This window comes from Dendronephthya gigantea, unplaced genomic scaffold (genome assembly GCF_004324835.1).
Source record: "Dendronephthya gigantea isolate DGI-Jeju-01 unplaced genomic scaffold, DenGig_1.0 000113F, whole genome shotgun sequence".
NCBI lineage: Eukaryota > Metazoa > Cnidaria > Anthozoa > Malacalcyonacea > Nephtheidae > Dendronephthya > Dendronephthya gigantea.
Window position 1 is genome coordinate 25,450 of NW_021163123.1, and position 25,223 is coordinate 50,672.

General features: G+C 36.6%; 2 protein-coding genes across 2 annotated transcripts; both read right to left on the minus strand.

Moving 5' to 3' along the window:
- Nucleotides 1–7,570: 7,570 nt before the first annotated feature.
- LOC114535220 (allatostatin-A receptor-like) lies at nt 7,571–8,560 on the minus strand. Its single transcript, XM_028556600.1, has one exon. The coding sequence runs from the start codon at nt 8,558–8,560 to the stop codon at nt 7,571–7,573; it is 990 nt and encodes a 329-aa protein (XP_028412401.1).
- A 2,207-nt stretch (nt 8,561–10,767) lies between these two features.
- Nucleotides 10,768–24,833, minus strand: LOC114535254 (tubulin--tyrosine ligase-like protein 12). Its single transcript, XM_028556630.1, is given in 17 exon segments — nt 10,768–11,321; nt 11,991–12,039; nt 12,589–12,672; nt 12,766–12,834; nt 12,994–13,075; nt 13,191–13,342; nt 13,721–13,832; nt 14,999–15,220; nt 15,328–15,515; nt 16,433–16,575; nt 17,683–17,736; nt 17,739–17,883; nt 18,653–18,689; nt 18,792–18,846; nt 20,452–20,669; nt 23,090–23,193; nt 24,668–24,833. Coding segments are annotated over 17 exon segments (1,977 nt in total). The 5' UTR covers nt 24,782–24,833; the 3' UTR covers nt 10,768–11,172.
- Nucleotides 24,834–25,223: the final 390 nt, after the last annotated feature.

A 25,223-nucleotide genomic window follows, 5' to 3' on the forward strand; every position in this document is an offset into this window, starting at 1 on the left:
AACCATTCCCATCCGTATAAAAGGATAACGAAGTATAACCGACTAATGTATGATAGATCTCGTAGCACTATAGTGTTTAGGTTAGATATAACATGTAATAACTAATAGTAAGTGTCGTCAATTAGTAGGTCATTGCAGTAACCGGCTAGATATCTTTGACAGAGTAATAAAGTTTTCTATCTATCTATCTGTCTACATTGTCCTCTAAAAGGCAGAGTGAATACCCTTGAAACGAGGTTACCCTCTGATGTTAGCTTCTTACATTAAAACGTCTTCATTTATAACCGCTAAGACCTCCCTAAGCCTAGCGCGCAATATAGAGCTTTGTCCTATGGTTCCTTGTCAGTTGTCAAATATATCGTGCCCCAGGGCGTAAGGAGAAAGCTCACTAGTATAGACCTTTCCATATGACGTCACATTCGGCATCTGGAGTGCAAATTAACGTAGCATAAATCTTGCAAAAACGTAAATTTTGGGCAAAATAGAGAAATATTTACTAGTGTGAGAAACTGCTTCAAAATTGCTTTTGACCGCTATTTCAAGACATATTTCTATAAGGCAGTCGAATCTTTCAGTTTCATTACCAAAATTTGATGGTCCAGCTTAAAACGTATATCGGTCAGTGTTAAGAAAAGAGCAGCGGATTCCGTAATATTTTTAATGTTATACTCTAGCGCGCAAACTGCCGTCTGCCCCTGGGAAAGTGGAGAATATTCCAGAGGAAGGTGTTTGGATTTTTAAACAGTCAAGATTTGCTGTTTTTTTCCCAATCATTTTCGTTTTACGAAATTCAAGTCCTCTGTATATCATTGCTAGCACATTGTGTAAATACTGAGGGGTATAATTCGTGGAAAATCGTGCGAGTATTCAGACGTTAGGATTTGTCGCTTCAGTTCATAGTTCATAGTTCATAGGGATATAGTGGGACAATGATCAGCTTGAAGCCAACAGGTAAAGAAAGAACACACAAACTTTATAAATGTGATGCTTGTACCAAGAGATTTTCACGCCGTAGTCATTTGGCTAGCCATCAAAGAACGCACACAGGAGAGAGACCTTATGAATGTGATATTTGTAAAAAGAGATTTTCATATAGTAGTAATTTGTCCAGTCATCGAAGAATACACACTGAAGACAAACCGTATGAATGTGACATTTGTAAGAAGAGATTTTCACAGGGCGGTCATTTGGTTAGACATAAAAAAACACATGCTGGAGAGAGACCTTATGAATGTAATGTTTGTAAGAAAAGGTTTTTACAGGTTAGTGGTTTGGTTGGCCATCAAAGAACACACACTGGAGAGAAACCTTATGAATGTAATGTTTGTAGGAAGCCATTTTCACATGTCAATCATTTGGTTAGACATCAAAGAATACACACTGGAGAGAAACCCTATGAATGTGATGTTTGCAATAGGAGATTTTCACAGTGTAGCAGTTTAGTTAGACACCAAAGAATACACACTCCCATTGGAGAAATATCCTAGGAACAGGATGTCGTTTAAATAGGATTTTTTAATAAATAAAGCAATTTAGGGAGATGGACATTTAGCAAGGCAAGATTTCCCTAAAAACACAACAATGAAATGCATGGCTTTATGGATAAAAAATAGGCCGAGATTTACATGTGATTAAGAGCATAAATTCACTGGTTCCAAGATATCTTTGCTAACCAAACTGGTAACATTAACAACCATAGGCATGGGTTGGTTTTAGCAATTATTTTTTAACAATATATTGTACCCTTATGATAGGATTAGCATCAGAAATTTTTTAATTTATCTTAAAGTGACTCCATACAGTTTCTTGAATTTCAATAAAACTTCATGTAATAATGCATTATTATAACAAAGGCGTATTATCTATCTGCCTGCTGAAATATTCTATAATGTGACATGTCCATATCAACATATTCTTTTGCAGAAAGGAGAAAATCTTTTCAAGACAAAAACTATTTTTGCTCAACATTTTGATTTGAACAGCTTTGATAATGGTAAGCAACAAATAAGGATTGCTTTAGATCTTACCAATATAGGATGCAATATCTCTACAAAAAATTAGTCAAATGCGAAGCTGCACCCTCCAATCAGGTTCTAAGGATTATTTACCCCTAAAATAACTGTACAGCTCTTATTCGAAATTTGTTACAAAGAATAATGATTTAGAAATTACCATTAATCAAGTATCACTGCCCCGAGAATTTTGCCCCTAATCCAAAATTCCTCTGGGCCTTTTTCCTAGAAAATATGGCAAAGGAAAACATTTTTTACAATTAATGTATATTGCTGTGAGCTCGAAAATCGCGAAGCTTTTTTTAAAACCAAGATTGTAAAAGTTTTCTAGTATTCATACTTAGTTTGCAAACCGCGTCATCGCAGCGCTAAGAAGTGGAAAGTATACTGAGAATAGATGACTGGGTCTAGGATTTTATTTTCCTTCAGTTAATATACAGGTATAAAAGCTAGACTCGAATTGTCCAAGAACGCGGTTATATTAAAGAGGTTCATTGTTAGAGCTACACGTATTGTTAAAGGTCAGCTTGAGCCATGCATGCATGCAGGTCAAACTGGAAAGGGATTCGTGTAATGTTTATTGCATAGGATATGCGGAAGTCTACGTACTACTAAAGCTTGTGCTAACTTGTTTTTCAGCAAAAAGCGAAATTTGTGTTGAAAATATTCTAAACACTACAAATGAGAGGAAATTTAATCCACTGCTTTGGCCATGGATATGCCATAAGGGCTCATAATACAAATAATGTGAAGAAAGCCTTGTTTGTTTTAATATGATCAAAATTACTACTCCAAATAATCCCGGTTTTCATGATGTCATGATAATCGTAAAGTCGAAATATAGTTCGGTTTCACATTTTCTGTATTAAAATCGGTCATTGTTTACTGCCGACGCTGGTATATATAGAAACATTCCATTAAGCAAGGCGCGATTTTTTGTCGTATATTATTTTAGTCGACCGATTTTAAACAACATATCAAACTGTTTTCATATATTCCGCTTGCAGTCTGCCGACTAAATTCCAAAATCGTACGATCAAAATCGTTAATCGCGTCGTGTGCGCCTGGTGTTACATGCATATGTAGTACAATGGCAAAACGACATTTTGCATGTGCTTTTCATGAGTCTAGCTTGTTCACCTTGGGGCTGCAGTCGATCATTGTCTCTTCGCATTGTGGGTTTTTCTCAGACACGCTGAGTTTGGAAAGGGTCTCGCAACTGAAACTCCTCAGGCTCGCGACGATAAATATGCCACCCGTGGGTGTACATGACCATATCATTTCAATCGCCTGGTTTGTGATAATTTTGACGTAAGTATATGAGAATTTTTTCGAATTCCTGCCGTCTAAAATAGAACATCTGACGGCTGAAACTCCATATCATTTTTGTGGGTAGGTGGGTGTGGGGTTTGGATAAAACGCGGAATACGGAATGGCGGAAGCGGATTCCGGAAGTGGATTCCGCAAATGGGGATAAAATGCGGATTCCGGAAGCGGTTTCCGAAAATGGGGATAAAACGCGGATTCCGCAAATGGGGATAAAATGCGGAATTGCGCAAGTTGGGATAAAACGCGGAATTGCGCAGAAAAGATTAAGGAGCAGATAAAACCCCAAATGGGCAAGTTGTCGTCGACGACCCCCCTAAAGTGGTTGACAAAGTTCAAACTTCAGGTCAACTGCATTCCGAGTTATTTCCAAATATATTTTCATTACTTAGCCATACGATTTTAATATGTGTACAATTTTAAATCTATAAATGCGTTGAAAGTTCTACATGACATGGATATTTCGCATCGAGATTTAAAACCTAGCAATGTCCTGGTTTCAAACCAACACTGGGGACCTTAAGCATGTAGGACGGCAACACGACGACGACGTGGTTGGAATACTCCTTTAAATAAATGTTATGGTAAAGCGTTCTTCTATATTATCAACTGTACCAATTTAATGAGATACAAGACATTGAAAACATTGTGTTTAGGGAAAATTCTATAGAGCCTAATTCGAGGTAGCGCTCACTGGGTCATGAAATGCAGACGTTCTACATAGGACGTAATAAACGACGTTCTGCCGTTGTAAACAGAACGTAGATCACGTCTAAAACTCCCACAGGTATTTAATAATTCATTTCTTCTCAATGAAGCATTGTATTGATAGCTGCCGTCGTCGTGTTCCCGTCCTACATGCTCAAGGTCCCTACTATTGCTACTAGACAGCGGGATCTCGCTTAGACGCCTATTTCACTAAGCGGGTCAGCCTAGCTGTCATATAAACAGCCCTTAATACTGCGTAGAATTCTATTTTCATCTTTAAAATTTCAAGGTCAATAGCGTTAAAGGCGGTATGTAAACGGTTGGGGCGAATTGCTTTCTTTCAGTACAGCGCTACCTAGTAATTATTCTGCTAGAATTTGTCCGCAAAGACGACCAGAATTGTCACCATTATTTAGATTTTTAGCTCTATTTGTCAACGGGCAGGCTCGCATGTCTATAAAGTCTGTTATTTGAACACCCAACGTCCTTGGTATAGTTTAGCAAAAAACGAAACAAAGGCTTAGTCGTTTTGGACTCAGTTTCTTGATTGGCATTGTATTTCCTCATTTTAGGACAGGTTTGCTTTAGATATAATGTTAATTAAGATTGGGGCGTCAATTGAGGATCGCAGACAATGGGGTTATAGATATCAGAATATGTTTAAATTTGTACACATATTAAAATCGTATGGCTAACTAATGAAAATATATTTGGAAATAACTTTGAATGCAGTTGCCCTGAAGGTTGAACTGGCCTCAGCTGGCTCCCTCCAAACAATTTACCGGGCTCTGATTCAGCCGTACTTTGACTATTGTCAGTTCTCCTATTTGGGGTGTCTGTGATCAAAACTTAAGGGATAAACTCCAAAAATTCCAAAACCGTGCAGCCCGAATCATAACAGGTGCGAGTTATGACATTAGATCTGCTGATGTTCTTCGATCTCTTGATTGGCACAACGTAGAGACAAGACGACGTACTAGTAAATCAATACTAATGTACAAAGTCTTGAACAATTACGTAGGTCCCATGTTGAAAGAATCCTTGATTAGACGCAATCATATGCAAACTAACTATGAACTTAGAAATAGTCATACAGATTTGACTCTTCCTAATCCCAACAGGGAATTTTTAAAAAAGAGCTTTAAATATAGTGGAGCTCCCTATCGACACCAAACTGACTGAGTCGATTTATGCATTCAAAAACCTAACTCCAACGTAAATGAATATCTGAGAAATATATTGTAACATCTTCTAACCATAATATCCGGGGTCACACCAACTTGTACATAGTTTTTAATTTCTTGGTAGCTTTTTGTAATTTTTAATCTTGTAGACGTCCCCCGTGGAAATCAACGTTTTGTTGTCGGGGCTAGTGTCTTTAAGTAAAGTTTTACGGCTTACATACATACAACTTTGTCAACCACTTTAGGAGAGTAGTCGACGACAACTTGCCCATTTGGGTTTTTATCTGTTCCTTAATTTTGTTTGCGCAGTTTCGCGTTTTATCCCCATTTGCGGAATCCGCGTTTTATCCCCATTTGCGGAATCCGCTTCCGGAATCCGTTTCCGCCATTCCGTTCCGTATTCCGCGTTTCATCCCAACCCGGTGGGTGTGATTGTGATATTTGTAAACACAGATGTTTATAATTCGTTTTAAGGGACCGCGGAGCGTTTTTCGTATTGCTGGGGCTCGGAACCGCGCGCCTGCCTGCATGGGGAGTCCGGAGGAATTTTGAAATATAATCCTCTAAAAAATGGCCGCAAATGCCTCTCAATTTAAGGATTATTGGGGAAATAGTAGATACTATGTAAAGTTTCAAGCATGTTTTGAGCCCATATACAAACATTAAACAATATAACCATGCCCTTTGGTTAATGAAATCAAATATTTTGACATGATAACCACGCTTTTTTAATGGTCAAATGCTTGTCCTATGTAAAGTTGCAAGCATGTTTCATGATCATATGCATCAATAAACAATATAACCATGCTTTGGTTATGATGTCAGATGTCAAATATTATGATGGCTTAGATGGTGTATAAATATCTAAAACAAAAATAAAATCGATTGCACAAATTACTGCTAAATTCGCATATAACTTCATAGATTGCATTCCAAAAGTTCGACTGAAACAAACAAAACCGCAAGGCATGATCAAAGAACTCAAAGTGATGAGACTGTTTATGAGACTCCAGATGGTGCTATTGAAGAAATTGAGCGAAATGAGGCTGTGCGTCAGACAGACAAAGAACAGGAATCTCCAAACTACATGTCGACCGCTGAAAGACAACAAAGAACCAGCAAACGTTTATCAGGCATTGCACCTCCCTGGTACTAGTGCTAATCGATACCATACTAAGGGGGTGGGTGGGGTGTCCAATCAGTGGAATATCAAAATACTCTTTTTGATGCAGATCAGTGCAGTAGTGATTAATTTTTGAATAAAAGGAAATTTTACAAATCTTATAGTATAGACATATCAATTCTTATAACAAAATCGTAAAATTTTGTAAACTATTGGTACAATTTATACCCTTTTACTTTGCTGTGTATATAATGATGACGTTTGGCAGGCGGAGTGCCAATCACGCAGTAATTCGTATCGATTATGTAGTAATAATGTCTTTGGAAGACATTGCCAATAAGGAATCTTCAAATTTTCTACACAGAGAGCATGCACAGTTGAAAATCGAAATAAGTAGGAAAGAAGTATAAACATAAGATAATCACTAGAATTGCCATTTTTAGCGTATTTGAGTTTAGGACTATAGAGGTAAATTCAGGTGTCTATTCAAATGCAAATATGAGTAAAACAGAGAAAAGTAAGAGGTTCAGAAAGAGAGTGATGATCATGGTTAACACGTAGAATACTATATATATTTTAATACGATATATATTTTCTCTGTTTCGTGGGATGCAACAAATAATTTTTCAACAATGAAGAAAATCGCGCGACATATATGTGTCCCTATACACATCGCCATGCAATTGCATAGAAATTTAGGACCCCTTGAATCAATCAATAGACAGGCTTTTTCCCTATAGTACCATTTTCAATCTCCTTTCACCTAAATAACTCTCTTCGCCTCCTCCTTTTAAGATTCCCTGCCTTTATATGCTTGATCACGTCGATAGTTAGGTTCAGTAACACAGTACGGCGATAAAGTGAAAGACGTTCATTGCACGTTCTTTTTCTTTTATAGACCTAAATTTACTGCGAGTTATTGTACCTAGCCTAATTTCACAATTCATTTATTTCTACTCAACGCAGTTAACTACAGTTTCAGCATTTCTTGGACGATTGGAATGCATTTTAACTCCCAATCCAGGAGTACAGGATTTATGCTTTAAAACATAACAAGACGCCTGTTCTGGCGTTAACTCCGGCGCACGTTCCAGTCTTTAATACAAAGCAAATGCATTTAGATGCATTGCGCATTTCAGACTTGCGACGACGAAAAATAAAAAAACAACAAAACAAAACCGGGGCGAATTTCAACTCTGTCGCTGCCGCCGGAGTAATTAATGGTTTACCTTAGGTAAATTCTGTCGAATTGCAGTAGCTATGCCGCAAATTTGCGTGTAATTAGAATCAGATTTTCTTAGCTCACCCTGTGCTTTACAGCATAAGCAACCAAACAGCTCTCTCAGCCCTTCCCTGAAGGGATTAAGACAGGAATTGACAAATGCTATGCTCTTGACGATGAAATGGGTGGTCGTACCGAGCTCCGTCAAGTTCACTAGGGACAATGCGTAATAGAGTTGATCTGGCAGCCAACATACGATTATTACGTTCGAGGCAAGAAAAGCTGTCCTTGTGACTTTCCTTAGAGATTTTAAAGCGATAGTTTGTCTGGCCTTTTCCTTATTGTTCCTAATTGTGGCGACTCGTCTTTGGGATCTCCTCATGTGGACAATAATCCGTCTGTAGGCTATCACCATGAGTATCCCAGGAACGATTACCATGCCCAGAAACGTGAATGTCGCGACGAGAACATTTTTTGAAGAGTATTCTTGCGTTTTCCACGAGCATTTGGCGGTGCCGTTGACATCAATCGCGGTTGCCCTCAATGGCGTTGTAACTTCTAAGCACATTCCAGCGATCCAAGGAAAAAGCACGGTCAAGAAGACGACAATTTTCGACTGTTCATATTTTTTATAAGACAAAGGCATAACAACCGCCAGAAACCGATCAAAAGTCAACATGAGGCAGGTGTACACAGAGGTTATCCCTAACGTGAAAATAAAGTATTCGGACCAGAATATCTTGCAAAACACCCATCGCGATGTTGCGTCCGAAGGTAACGTATAGACGTTTTCGTGCAAAATGTATCCAGGTAAAATCATGATACAGACGGCTTGGAGAATATCTTGAATCGCAAGAGCGAAAATTAAACAGTTATAGGTCTTTCTCAACCACGTTGGATTCTTGATGAAGAGCAGGACTGTTAAAGTGTTCCCAAGAGATGCAACGATTGCGATGATTGCAAGGATAACCTTTTCGTGCTGCATCTTCAGTATTTGCTGTGCCCTGGTTGAACTTATTTCTTGTTGCGTGCTCGATGTATTCTAGCTAATATAAAGATTTAAGTAGCTAACTCAGAGCAGAGTAGAGCCAACCTTAACTTCTTTGGATGATGATTCTCGATAAAAGATATTTTGTCATTTGTCAACATGAAAGGATGTTATGTTCTGCTTACCTAATGGTTTCTCTTTCTTAATCTTTTGCACAATTTTTATATTGCTTCGTTCCATTCTTGCATAACTGTCTTGCATGTTTATTCATATATCAATTATAGCGCTGATAAACTGTTCAGTTTAACTGCGTATGGTGATCAGCCACCTGCCTAAACTCTTTAGCAAACGCTAATGGATATGAATAAGATTTGCTCGGTTCTTCTATATCGTTCGCATGCAAGCAAATTTTTGTTTGCGAGCCGGCTCACTCAGTTGGTACAATCAAGTAATTGTCAATGAAATGTCTATATATATTGTCGAGTCATTTTCCGGGAGGGAAAATGCAAAGCGCTAATTTATGTCGACGACCATGTTATTTAGATAATTGTAAGTAATTTTACTCTTTACAAAATATGCTCCGATATGTTTTGTGAAAATATTAAGGTATATTTCCTTTGCAACGTAATTTAAAAGCCGCTATTGAAATTTTGATGTTAAATTATATCTTACTTCATGAATATAATCGCACAATTTGTTTCTGCAGCTTTTTTTGATAAAAAATGCTAATTTCGATAAGAATAAATGAACGATTTCACGCTTATTATTTTCAATGCTTTTCACATTTTTCGTTGCCTCTCTTGAAAGGGGATCGTCTGTGGATAACACGGATCATTCAAAGTTAAATCCATGTTGTACGATAACGCCTAAACTAACAATCCCGATTTGCTGGAATAGTTGATTGACAGGAACGACATTGATCAACTTCCATGCATAAATATTTAGTCTGAACTGTTGAATATTTTCTATTGCGTGCAACTCTCAAAATTATACTCACTACACGGATGCCAAGACGTTTGCTTAGATTGCAGACTGTACTGTACTTAAATTTTTTACTATCGAGTGATCTGTTATTCCCAGTGAACTGGTTATTCCTCGCCCAGTTGTTGAAGCACATACGGCCATGCATGCAAACTCGCAGCAAGGGGCGATTTAATTATGAAGCTTTTGTCATTAGAAAGATTTAGATGGTGACACCTTGCGAATATAACATGGGCCGGTAGTACGAAAGCTGGATAGCGCTATCCACCAGATAGTGATTTTTTTTTTGAATCGCTCTAAAAATGCTTGTTGTTCAGTATAACCTGGATTAAACCAGAGTAGATCCTAACTATCGAACCATAGTGGATTCTTATTGAGCTACTGTGGCAATATAACATCGACATCATCATTTTCAAGAAGCATTAGCTGTAAAACCGTAGTAAAACCTATACATTTTGGACTTGAGGATATTGATTTCTGGTTTAAACGGTGAATAGAAGCACATTATTTGTTTTAGAAATTCCAAGTGAAACTAAATTTTGCGTACCTTTATATTAGCACAAGCAAGGTAAACAACTATATAAAGAATTACTTGAAATATTGGCCATAATTCATATTGAAAGTCTTATTAATTGTTCATTATTCATGTCATTGTGCAGATATTGTTGTAAAATATGCATGAATAAATGAAATAACCACACAGTTAATAAAAGACCGTGCAAGTTAAATCACTAGCTTTTAATTTCAGAATTGCCATAAAAAGGATTCTTTGTTCAAAACGCACATTGATAGCGTCCGCGGTTGAATGAAGTCGATCATCGACTGACGATTCTGCTTTATCGTCAAAATATATCATCGCTCGATATGTATCTGAGTTGAGACGTGACCACATATTATTGTCTGCTACAAATTGCTATTTTAATTATCATAATCATATGCATGATTTTAGGGCTGATATGTCTCGTGTATACACGAGATAAAAATCATAGCCCTGGTGGGGCCAGCCTCCCTGTGGGGTTGTTTATGTAAGCAGCCCCTGGTCGACTAAGTCAAATATGAAATATATTCAGAATGTATTTCTTTATTTCTTCAGAATTTAATAAATAAATATATACTAAGAATGATTTGGTGTAATGCCCAGTTTCAAAATCAATTAAATTAGTTTTCAAAACATATGGCCACGATAGGGCGTTATAACTGTTTGATATATATAGAAAATGAAGTAGGAATGCTTTCATTCGAGAGATCTACACATAAAATATCATGTTGCATGCGTCATCCACCCGCAACGATTGAAAATGTGTTTGTAATCCATATTTAACGAAAATCAAGCATTATACACCCCAGGTTATAATGCGCCATTTTGTCTTCTGCAGAACGTCTTTTGAACCATCGTTATGAGGTCTTTGCTTTATTTGAAATAATATTCAGAGCGTCTCCATCCCCAGAGTGCACAAATATATATTTTTGATAATATCTATAATTATTTTCGTAGGAATTGGACATATATTTTTATGCACGACTTCAAAAGAGAGGTTCTTCAGTCATTAATTCCGCCTTCTAGCTCCTGCCTTCTCTCCCCCTGTCCAATATCTGCATTCACCCCCATGGTATTTTTTCACCTCAGCCTACAGTCGCACGCAGCCCCAAGGTGTTCCTTCTCCGAGAAATAAAATTGAAAAAAGATGATGAAAAGAATCTGGATGGTATTTTACCAGCCGGTTGCAATCTGGATTGAAGTTCACCTCAAGTAGTACAGGCTGCATCCTTTCTGAACCTTTAATTGCACAAATAATAAATTCTTATCTCCGGATTGCATGGTCTACATAGCGTTATGTTACTTCGTGTCTCGCCTTTTTTTTTTTTTCTTGTGGTCCGAATTCATATTTTAGCGTTTCCTGCAATCTGATTGGCTACGCGAGCGGTCCGTATGAGGCCGTACGGACCGCGCGAGATTTAAAAGCACAGAGCCAACGCTCATGCAGAAATGAATTCGGACGGCAAGAATAAAATAAATCTATTATTTACCAGTTTATTCTGTTCGTATAGGGAAATATTTCCCGAGGTCTTAAAAACAGCCCGAGGCCGAAGGCCGAGGGACGTTTTGAGACCGAGGACGGACCTCCAATCTGGTAAATAACATATATTTTATATATATATATATATATATATATATATATATATAAAATATATTATATATATATATATATATATATATATATATATATATATTTATATATATATATATATATCGGTCGAGAAACGTGTTTCCATAACTGTATATATAAATATATAATCTATAACTATAATCTATAACTGTATACATATATATAAATAGAAAACATTTTTTCCTGTGTTTATATACATGCAGTTATTCTGCTCCTATACAGTTTATATACAGTTATTCTATTTCTATTCCTTAAATACGAAACATACGTGGACCTACCTTTATCCTTCCATTTTAGCATGAAATCCAAAGCATAGTAAGCGCGAGACTAAAAAAAAAGGAAATTCGCTCATCGTAAACATCGTCATCATTGTATGCATGTAAAGGGTCCAAAATACACTCTATTTTCGTTGGATATGTTCTTATACTTTTACGTAGCCATTGAAATAGAATAAAGTCTAGAAATTTTCAACCTTACCTAGTCTTTTGTAAATAAAAACACTTTTCACGGAGGAAATGAGTTTTAGGCATTATTATTTTTCAGCGAGTTTAAACTTGAGCAACATTTACGATTTGCGACTCTTACCTTGAACGTCCCCCCCCCCTAAACAGTCGTAAAGCTTAGAAAATTGACGCTATCGAACGAAACTTTCGCTGTTTTCACTCCTTGAAGCTCTCCCTAGTCTTTTTAAAGGTGTTTTTCTTTTGCGCGGTTCCAGCCTTAATCAACGATTAGTTTTGAAATCAGCTTCATCCATTCATAGGATTTTAGAGACTTCATAAATAGAGTTATCGTTCCAGTTTTATTAGAACCCACCGATACAGTTAGTAGATTTCTATGTAAAGCATAGCATAAATATCGAATGTAAAAAAATACCATTTTACAATGACCAATTCCTTTAGGTGGCAGTTCTGACGTTGCTGCTTCAAAAAGTTCTTTTATAATCTTGTGAACCTCGTTCTTCAAATAAGAAAACAGTGTAAGGATGTATAATTTATGTTTTCCCTTTCATGATCAGAGGGGAAATGCCTAAATCAAAACACAAACATTTACCTCAACATCCTGCCACTTGTAACCCGGATATTGATGATCAAACATTTCCGGGAACTCGTGATGATGGACCTATCAAAACGGAAATTAGTTCACCATAAGTTAATCCGTAATTCTAGTAAAATTGCACGCCATAACAAACTATATTTTATTTATTGTTTCAAACATGAACATGTCTTTAACGAGGAAATAATACCACTCTTGGAGATCAAACGTGGCTACGGATCTCACCTGTTTTAGTGTAACTTCTTGACGATAATTCATCGTGGTAAAATGCTTTTCATAAACATCAAAATCATCCAATGAAAAAGGTCTGCAAGAAAGTTACACAATTGAAAATCGAATGACTTTCTTCATCTTAAAAGAAATTAAAGCCATTGGTGCAGTCTAGGTATTAGTCTTGTCTATAGGTATTTAAAGGGAATTACTTGTTAGCACAGCCAATCCAGAATACTTCGTCAACATCTATTATCAAAGGATCAACACTAGTGACAGCTGCCATATAGCGGAAGTGAAATTTCACTTTACCGACGTCTTCCCTTTCAAATAAGACAGGATTGTGGATATACTTGAAAGCAATCTATGGGATAAACAAAATATTAAAAAATCCGAGAAAAATCAGTCATGCTATAATGTTTTTTTCTATAATAGAGCTATGCGTCCGACATCTTAAATTACCAGACGTAATATGCATTGTGCCACGAAAATATTAAAGAGAATCAATTTGGGTAGAACAAGTGGTGCAATTGATACCAGTTCATTTTTTTAAAGTACATGTGTCCACTGGCTGCACACAATCTAGTCTTAATTTGAGTTCGCTTGCTTGACCATGCAGAAAAATAAACCCAGTGCTTATTCATAATCGCCTTACTCAACTTTAAGTTTATGTTAAATAAATGTTTCTGAACAGATAAAATTTGAGATAGTTTATCATTTACTGAACCAGTTTGGCACACACCTTAGGTCCAGTTTCTCGTAATCGGATAATTTGATCTAAATTGTCGGTGACGTGGGTATCTAAACTACGTCCTAGATTCCAGGGCTTTATAATCCAGACATTGTCGGCTTTTCTAAATTAAAATTATATATATAATGCTATCAATATCATCACTCTTGAATTCGGCGCGGAACCTAGATTATACATGGAAATTATAACGACAACCATGACATTAAGAGAAATTATTATGCATTACTAATGCAATCTCGATTGTGATTGGCTAAAAACCTACAGATAATTCTCAATGTCTTGCCACCTACACGACATTGAAAATTATCCGTAGGTGACGTAGTTTTTACCGCTAGTTTGTTGTCAAACTTCCTCTTTAAAAAGGAAATACATAATAAAACAATTATTGAATTCGGTTTTCGCATGATATCGAGAATTATCAAACCCCAGTTTGCGTTATCCGCCTTAGCTTCGCTTCGGCAAATAACGCAAACTTCGGCTTGATGATTCTCGATATCACACTCAACCTCATCCAATAATTGTTATTATTATTTATTGAAAATGAGTCAAGAGTTTTGATTGGCCAGCAGCTGTTGGCGAAATCGTCATATCCGCTCGGCAGCTGCCCAAATTTGGACAGTGACGTCACTTCGTCGGATATGAAAAAAATTATTGCACGTTTGACGTCACTTCGTCAGATATGAAAAAAATTATTGCACGGTATGACGTCACGCTAATTTATGCGGCTTGTGCCAAAACCTAAAAGCGGGAAAATACGAATGTCTAAAAATGTCTACAACGCAAGCGTTTAGTCTAAGCCCAAAATTTTTGCAAATAAATAATAAAACAATTATTGAATTCGGTTCTCGCAGGATATGAGGAATTATCAAGGCCTCGGTTTGTGTTATCCGCCTCAGCCTTCGGCTTCGGCAGATAACACAAACCTCGGCCTTAATAATTCCTCATATCCTGCTCAACCTCATTCAATAATTGTTTAATGTTCGTTCAAAAGCTAGTAGAATTTAAAGATAAAATTTAAAAGTCAGCAAGCAGCCATGGTATATACACCAAACAACAAACTCCGAAGAATAACATTGTAAACTCAAGATGTGAGCTGTTGACAAAAATTACAGAAGAATTTTACGCTGATATTTCGACCTCTACTCAAAGTCATTGACATTGTCAAACCAGTCATGATCTCGTTAAAAGATAAAGGCATATAACAATCAAGTGCTAACAAACTTCAGCGCATTCATATTTAAAAGGAACGTGTTAAATAAACTTCCTCACCTTTGTTCGCGTTTACGAAAATTGTGTATAAAATCTGGCAGCTCAAAATTCAGGTTATACGACTCTTGAAACCATGGAGGTCGAGTGGTATCTGGACAATCACGCCTCGTGGGATAGAGTACGCCCACTCTGTTGACCACGCGGGCCAACAGATCTTTACAAGTCAGTACGTTTTCAAATGGAAACTGGTTGATATATTGTGTTTTGGCTTCCTGCAGCGAGCTAAAAGTTAAAGAACAGTGTAATTTATCCCAAATATAGTGAAATGAAAATCAAGCGACGTAACGTCGATAATGCTAGGATGTTGCTGTATCAACACATTCACTCACGCATAATCTTTAAAGTGATCTTTCTGCCATATAATATCCGCCCCGTGTGGATTATCAACAAGACGATACTTGGGGGCTTTAAGGCTCTCGGAGACGACATCAACGTCAGTGAAGACATTGTAAGTTTTTTTCTTTGGCAAATAGAGCACGCCTTCTGATTCTTCGGTATATTTTTCTCGGCACCGTGACTACATACACAAACAAGTGCATGCGTATTAACTGCTAGCTGAATGTTCGCAATAATATATTTTCAATAATATCGATTATAATATCTTTTCACCAGAGATAGTGCAAATGACTAAGGTGTATATGAACTAATAATTGCGGGAACCACTGAGTATTTTCATAAAATACACAACAATATTGATTCAACGTTTCGACTTTATTTAGTCATAACGTTAAGACGAAACGTTGAATCAAAATGCTTACTTTATTCGGAGTTACTATTGTTGTGTATTATATGAACTATCATATTAACTTTGGCAGGCATAGGGGTGTATTTTGCGGGCTAAAATGATAAATTTGCCGGGCTTAAATATATTAGCCCGCTTATCTATGCCAATCAGAAGAATGCCTGAAGTGTTTTTGTTATACATTTAAAGTTAATATAATAGTAATACAGACAGTTGATGTTCTTGGGCACCGCGAGCATCAACTCTATTGTTATAATATTGTGATGCATGGTGCTACTCTCAAGTTACCAACCGGGCGAGCTGAAAAATTATTTTGACTATGTAAGGTGGGAATCGAAGAGATGATCTTTGGGTTTGCTAGTTCAATGCTCTTCCAACTGAGTTACTAGGTCAAGACAGTTCGAATAGGTGAAATTTTCCAAGTTAATCTAGTCCCTCATAACTATGGGTCCTAAAGTGATATAGCTATGACTCAGGTGTATTAAATTCTCTGTTGTGATGGTGCTACTCACTACTCAGAGTTACCGACCGGGCAAGTTAAAAAATTAGCTCGACCACGGTAGAAATCAAACCCGCGACCTTTAAATCGGTTTGCTAGTCCAATGCCCTTCCAACTGAGCTACTTATTCGCCAGCGTTATAATTGATTCAGCGAATGAACTTTCAGCAGTGAAATGCGGTGCTTGCTTTTACCTCGTTCGGAAACAAAATCTCGTCAATACCATCCTTACAAACTGTGTCATCAAACACGAAGCTTTCTGGCTGCCATGGATACAGCACTGTCGCCCTAATTCCAGGATCGTTAACGCCGGCAGCAAAGTCGCGAGTGACGGCAGCTAGAAAATTAACAACATACAATTATTTTCACAATGTTATTTGCATTAAAATAGAAAATATTCCGTTGTTGAACCTCGAATATTTCCTAAAATTGTACTTTATTACAAAAAACATGCAAGCTTCTGTTTGCAATTTATTGAAAGTCCATCTCAACGCATTTCTGCATGAATTGGCAGCTAAAATGCCTCACCATGGCCTACGCACAGTACAGTATGTGACAGCCTGACAGGCTATCATTAAAACAGGGAATGGGTAGCGGGGATGTTAAAATATAACAGATATAAAATAATCTGATATAAAATACAAGGAAGCACTCCGCAGTAAATGTGGTATAACAAGAGACAAGAATACTTCTCGACGTATCGTCTTTGTCAGCGGAGTCCAGGGACGTAGCCAGGGCCCTGACTTTGGGGTGAAGGGCAGGTTTAATGGGTGTCGGGCTACATCCCCATCGGAAAGTTCAGAATTCTAAGGCTTCTAAAAGTCTAAAAAATAGAAGTTACCCCTCCTGGAGATTTGGACAAGATTGGAAGTTGTTTTTTTTTGCATGGGCGACCTCCTCTCTTGCATCCCCTTAGGTAATCAGTATTAACTCTTCATACTTCCAGAAGTCTTCGTTTCTATCTTAAGCAGTTTTCATACCCCATGATAAAGTTGAGTATGACGCAGGTACAAGTTTAATATAGAGTCGAGAAGACAGGAATTGAGGTTGTATACAACCGGAAAAATATAGCTACAGTTTCGAACTACAGTTTTACCCACATACAAAAGGGTACGTTTGGCATATATGGTGACTGTTCGGTTCAAGCTTTAAAATTAAGATATTTTAGTGCCCTCTCTTCAATTTATTTCCTGGTGTCAGAGGGGTTGTATATTGACAGTTTCCTAAAAGTTGAAACGCTCTCGTTCGCCCGTAATACACATGAACTTTTAATACTGTTACGGACACAATATTTTTGCATTTACGCGCACTTAGGGATCGCCTTACATCGATCGATCGCCAATAAAAGTATACTTTGCTATACAATCTTGTGTATAGATCAGCTAGTCAGATTTAACCATGATCATAGATCTTTTTTAGATCTTTAATATGATGAAAATGTTACCTCCGTAGTCTAGATCTTGTATAGGAAACAAAACACAATGTATGAGATTTCACGGTCGACGTAGTAAAAACATCTGACCGACACAGTGGGTAGGTCCGAATGGCGAATTTTTGAACCAAATTCGTCCATGATATACCAAAAACACACTTGTTCTTTCAAAGAAGACGCCTGAGGACTTTCAACATTTTCATCGTCCTGTCCCTGAAATAAATAAACACATTCTTCGCATAAAAACGTAAGCAAGCCATAAGCCTATTCAAATAAGAGAAAGACGTCAGTTGCGAGCAGGACCGGAACTAGAACGATAATTGGGCGGATGTTTATTCATGTGCAATAGCTTAGAAAAGAAACCGCCGGGAAAAACTGAATATATATGAATAACCCCCCGTTCTAGTTTCGGCCCTGGTCGCGAGTGACACAAAAAGGAGGATAGTCAGGTTTTCCACTGCCAAAATTCTAACATCTTTGTTTATTTCGAAATTTTAATTAAAGATACTTTGTTGTTTTTATTTCTTGTTACAGGTCCAGCGAAAAAGTGAAACTAAACATGGTTTAGGTTCGGCACATGGAAAGTTCGACGTCTAAAACAGGCCTAAATAGCATCGCTTTCGTGTACCTCGCGACAGGCTTCTTTCTCGAATAGGCCTATAGAGTGTGTGAATAAAAACAGTTCATGACGGAAATTATACTTATAACGGTTTATACGGGCGGAAGTTGATCACACAGTTTAGGCGAAAATGGTAAAAAAATTCGCTCAAAATGGAAAACGATACAAAATTTGCCACACTTTTTTGTATTTTTTGCAACCGAACTTTGCAATTTTACTAGTTTTAGTAGGTTTGACCCTTGTGGTGATTACTATCTCCCTGCCTATAGTTAAAAAACTAGTCTCAAAGGCACACATACAACTGTCATTTATTCAGTAATGAGCTGTATACAAACCAAGAAATAACAAATATGTCATGCTTACCATGCCCATTACTTTAACCTGATAGGTTTGATTGAATCTATAGGCAGAATAACACACAAATATCTAGGAAAAATTTTCACCGAACCAAATGTGGAATGTTACAGGAAGTTTAAAGAATTTGAAACTGGTGTTGACTTACTTCCACATTTTTTGAAATATAAATTCTACCACCGATTCATTCGGAAGTTCTGCGCCTGCATGAAAACAACAGTATGAACGCTTGTAAGATTTATGCAGAATAAATATAACGGTTCCTTGAAATGATGAATTCATACAATAAGGCAATAGGGCCTATATTCTTGCTGCAGCATTAATGGGAGGGCACTATTGAAGAAAAAACCCCTAAAAATATATGAAATTTAAAAACATTGCAGTAAAATATTTATAAATGCCAATGCTTTTAACCATGGTAGAACCTCTGACCTCGGTTTCCCTGATAGTGTGCACACAGCCTCAAGTTCATGTAAGAAAAACCGAACTCGAAATCGGCACCGCGAAAAACAACGCGATGACCACTTTGAACAACGCGAAACTCTTGCCTAAAGTATATAGTCTTAGCTTCAGTGTTCGACCAATAATTTCGAGTAAATAAACATCACGCAGAGCTTTATTCGCCTCGTAATTCCGCGAAGCAGCGGGAAAATGAACGCAACACGTCTGGAAACTATCAGGAAATCAAGCTTTGGATCAAAGCGCGGGATCTATATAGAGGCAAGAAATTTGATTCTCGAACAAACATCATAGCATATTTCCAACCAGAATTTGCGCGTCCGCAAGATTACTGTACTACCATCGTCCTGAGAACTATGGGGAAATTATTAATTAGGGATATAATGTAGTTAGCCAAATAAGTGTATGAGATGTAAAAAAATATGAAGGGTGGTGCATGAGTCTAGGAATCTAGTCAAAGGAATCGTGTAATTCGTGATTGTGAGAGGGTGAGCTATCTGCATGTGATCCTAATAAAGAGAAAAACTAACGTGAGTGTTTTAGCCTCTAACGGCAATTCACAACAATCTATTCTCCAGGCACTGTACGGTGAAATTCAAAATCGGGAGCGATGAGAAATTTCATGATTTAGCCGCTAGAGTAGCTACATACCGAATATTTGTAAACCTGATATTGCTCTCCATTTTCATTATTCATAAAAATGCTGTTTGGGGAGGTGAATCCTTTGAAACTGGTTTAAATCGGCGACCGAGAAATATCTAGCACAATACTTCCCAGTCCCCTCGCTCTACATATACCAACTACGCCACCTACGCTACGTCAATCGTGATTTTGCATGCATTCGACTGAGTACAAATAATTCGGATGTATCGTTCATGCATATCTCGTACGAAAATTACAAACAATGTTTAGGTTGACCAACATGATAAGCATTTCTTAAAATCTTGATTAAAAATACAAAAGAATGTGTATTCCTCTAAATGTACCGAGAACACAAATTTTCGATGTGGTCTCCACATAAAACACGCCAAACGTCAAGTCGTTTGAAACTAAAGTGTAAGATTTGGCAAAACTTATTCCTAACTTTGTGCTTTTCATGTGCCGAATTAACAGCATATATGGATCAGTAAAGCGACCTCAATTTGCAAGATGTGATTCTTTTCATTGGTGCGAAAATTACATAAAAAGTAACTGTTTTCATATGTCGTGATACATCGGCGTTTTTTACTAACAACTGTCGCTTACCAATAAAGAAGGTAATTTATCTGGATAAACAAAGCATTTTACGTATCATTGACTACCGACAAAAGCCATCGCCGATGTATTGCAATATGAAAGCCAAGCCTTACCGTCTTCGTTTGTATAAAAGCCATCTTTCAAACAAATCTTTCGTGCTTCTTCAGAAAATGGCTTCTTTTCGTCACCATTATCGCCGTTCACAGTTTCCTCGTTATCCTCTAAAAGATCCATTAACGAAGCCATTCTTTTTGCTAATCCTGGTATTGACCTTAATTGTGCACGAGCAAACTCCGCTTCATAAGTCCATGCATGGTCAATCAGGAACACACTAGATCATATTAAAAAAAAAAAACTCAATTAACAAAATGTCAATTTAATAATGGGAAAGCAAATTCAAAATAGATGGAATATATCGTAATAAAAAAATGGCCGTATGCACCTTTCTTTTGTCCTATAAACGACCTAATTGCATGCCATGTACATGGATTCTTTTTCGAACATGCATGTAGACAAATGTGCAAAGATGTGCAGATTATTTCCGTCCCTTGTGTATCGAAATACCATCGAAAATACATAGCTACTTTAGAAAGCAATATTGTACTATAAAAGTTGCACATGCAATCTCGGATCTACTGTGTGCAACGTTTAACCCAATAAACATTTTAGAAATGATCATGACTGCAAAAAAATTATCCAAAAAAAAATAATGACACAACGAACCTTCATCAAGCCGGTTTTCCACTAGCGATATTTTTCCCGCGAATTGACATTTTACTTTTGTTTCAGAGCTTTGATCTGGAACAAATTTCCCAAATACAAAAGAAAAAAGTCGCTTCGCGCAAAAAATATCGCTAGTGGAAAAATAGCTTAATTAAGGACTCGCGCGTAAAACGTTCTAAATTTTAAATCGTAATGCTTCTAAATTTTTATTATTTTTAACCAATGGGTCAACGAATGCATACTAAAATACGCGATAAATTGCGTTCTTTCGATTTATTCGCCTAGCTTTTTCAAATATGACATATATAAGGATTTAGACTTTTGCTTTTCACTTTCGTGTTTTTCACACGTACGTACATGTCATATTTGAAAAAGCTCTAGGTTAATAAATCGAAAGAACTTAGTTTTCCACATATTTTAGTATGCCTTAAGGGCTGCTTTCCGCTGTCGCGTTTTTTGTACACGTATATACGTATAAACGCACGTAAAAGTTTAAAATCAATTAAAATGGAATGGATTTGCAATGAATTCGATATATTAAAATTGAAATTTGCAACCAAAACGGTTAAATACACCCAAGTTTTACATATATAAGATAAGCTGGAATACATCCAAGTTTTACATACATAAGTATCTAGCTATATACAATAAAACAAGAAGTTAAAACGTTCAACTGATGTATAGGGATAAAATAATTCGGTTTGTGCTTGAAAACGGTCCGTATAACACATTTAACATAACGTAACATCGTCGATTATTTTTTACAACATATTCGACATGCTCACTGCTCAGGGTTAAACCCAAAAGTTTTGCAGACTTCACTTGTTCGACCACATAGTTGTCAACAGTCAATTGCTAGAAGTTAGGTTTTTCCCTTCAGAAACAAAAGAGGATTTCCTTACATTTCTTAACGTTTAATACCATGCATGCATGTCGTTTAGATGACATGCACTTATGAAATCGACTATTGAATAGGTGTGTAGGGTTGGATTCTGCTGATGATTCGACGTGTTTTTTCTGGCATAAAATTAATTATTCAACAATATAGAAGGTTTTAAGCTTTTACGTGCGTGTACGTACGTGCAAAAAACGCGACAGTGGAAAGTCCTAAAGGCTGTTTTCCACTTCCACGCACGTACACGCACGTAAAAGTCTAAATCCTTATACCTGTTACTTTTGAAAAGACTAAGTGAATAAATCGTAGGAACTTAGTTTTCTGCATATTTTAGTATGCATTAGTTGACCTAGATGTTAAATAATAAAAATTTAAAAGCATTTAAAATTTTCCGCACGTGTACGTGCGTATAAAAAACGTGTAAGTGGAGAGCAGCCTTAAGGCTAAGGGCACGTAAAAGTTTAAAATCGTTTAAATGCTACTTTACGATTAAATGATACTCTACGATTGAATAAATGCACAGAGTAGGATTTTTTTCTGCAATAAAATTAATTATATAACTAACAACTTAAAAGGTTTTAAACTTTTAGCTACGTGCGTGTAGCTATACCTGCGTGCAAAAAACGCGACGGGAAAGCAGGTAAGATAAGATAAAGAAGACATGATACGTCTACACGACATCTACACAATTTTAAGAAATCCCCCCAAAATTGAAACTTATCTGAATAGCCATGATTTATGAGGCTCTCATGGATGAAAACGTGTTCAACATACAATGTACGCACAAGTGGCGAAGCACAAGAAATCACAGAAAATCGTTCTCACACTGGTCAAAATATTCGGCCAAAATAGTAGGTATACCTTGGCTTGAGGGTGGGGGAATCTGTGGCGTAGCCAGCATCGATAATTGGGGGGGGGGGACATTTTGATATATTCATGTTAACAGACTGTAAAGACAATTGATTTGAAAAGAAATTAATCCTGCGTATCAGGAATATATAAATACTCTCCCACCCCCAATTAACATGCTGGCTATGCAACTGAGGGGAATGGCAGGGAAAATAGCACAAGAGGTTTACACATAATTCTAACACTTCAAAAACCTTCTCAAAAACAAAAATATGCCAAACTACCTATTAGGATCATCTCGTTTCAGGCCTCCATCACAAGATACAACTGGATAAAGCGATCTCTTGTCATCATACACAAACGTAAAATAGCTGTAAGCATCAAACACCTATAATTAGATATCACGTTCAGAACAGCTTTAGGTCACGTTTATAATTAATTCATGCATATTAAAGCATGCTGTAATCACAAACATGAACTGAATACTATTTCACCATAACTTAAGCAAATATGTGGTATTAATTAGTTTACAAAGCTAATTTAAGGATTCGATCGGTCTGCATGAATGTATTTTAACATATGAAACTTAAAAAATAATTATTACCTCTAGCCCAGAAAAAAACTATTAGTCCAAGAGGTTTTTTTGGGCCGTTTGTACAAAAGCTAAGGGTGGTGGGGCAGGCATTTTTGTAAGGATTCAATTGGTCTGCATGAATGTATTTCAACATATGAAACTTGAAAAATAATTATTACCTCCAGCCCAGCAAAAAACTATTAGTGCAAGAGTTTTTTTTTTGGGCCGTTTGTACAAAAGCTAGGGGCGGTGGGGCAGGCATTATTTTTGTAAAAGATGAACAAATGTGGGTTTTTTAAATTCTAAACTACTTCCTCACAAGTTGGATGTACTATGAATTTTTCAATATTTTTGGTTTGCAATACTCTTGAATTTAATTTGATCTTAATTTTAAGTTTACAAAGGTCATACAGTATACATGCACATTTTAATATTAGTCTACTTTGGTTGTCACAAGATCTTATACCTTGCACCCTTGTACCTACTTCAAAGGCAAACTTCAAGGAGAACCTCTAGTGTTATGTGATTAAATTTTACTACCATTTGATAAAAAAATTGTATGAAACATAAATTGCCACTGTTGCAGCATACTGTTCTTGGCACTATATATACTGTTGCAGCATACTGTTCTTGGCACTATATATATATATATATATATATATATATATATATATATATATATATATATATATATATATATATATATATATATATATTGGAATTCCTGGGATGAAAGAAATCAAACTTGCCTCCTTTGCTTGAAGCTTGCAAATTGCATCTCGTTGTGTTTCATATTGTGAAACTTGAGTGAATTCTCAAAGCTTTTTAAAAGATTTAGTGAATTTATGTCTTAAGTACAACTTCAATTAAATCTGGTTGGTACATATTGCAAAACCTACCCAAAAAATTGAAGTTCTTTAGCTAAGATCTTTAATATATCAAACACACAGGTCTGTTTATCACGCCTATGAGAGCTATAAAAATCTTTTGAGAAAGCTAATTTTGATTCTATTTTCAGAAATGAAATCAGGAGAGTGAGCACTTTAAATTGAGCCAATAAAAAAGGGGTCGAAAATTTCGTTGCAGACTGCAGTAGCACTCTATAATGGCCTATAATATTATTCTTCGTATTCACCTTTTAAAAAATATTAAGAGGAGACGCTAAACCAAGCTTGTTTGTCAACTACCATTGTACAGAAGCAGTTATATCAATGGATGGAAACTGTTATAGTACACTAGTACATGAACATCTAATGTAATGTGAACTAAGCCTATTAACTCTATTTACCTCTTGCTTCAGTTTTTCGTACAACGTATTCCAGTAGATTTCAGGGACTCCACAACTTAATAATTGGGATTTATGATCGTTTATAAATTTCTCTAACCCCTCAACAGCCGACATGCTGACTTTGCTTCGCTGATTTATAGATGTTTAAATCTACATCTATTTTATGGTGTTTGGGTGTAACTGTGGTGTAATGGGTGTATCGGGTACATTGGGTGCACCATAGAGATTATAAATAACACCTGTGATAACACTAAAGGGGTCATCGAGGAGAAACTGGGGAGAGCGCTAAAGGGATCAATTCCAAGTCCCGGATGTCACTCATTCATCAAAATATGTCATTTCTAAATGTTTTTTCCCTTAAAATATCATTTCAGAATATCTAAGGTAGTAAAACCAGTTCTGTTTTTCCTCAAAAACCGGCAAAGCGACCTAAAAAAAGAGATAAATTTTTAAGTACATATTTTACTTGTTGCTAACGTGGTTGCTAACAAGGCATTGATGTAGCCAATAGGCGCTTGGCTTCAATAGCATCTTGGAATTGAATTTGTCGCCCATT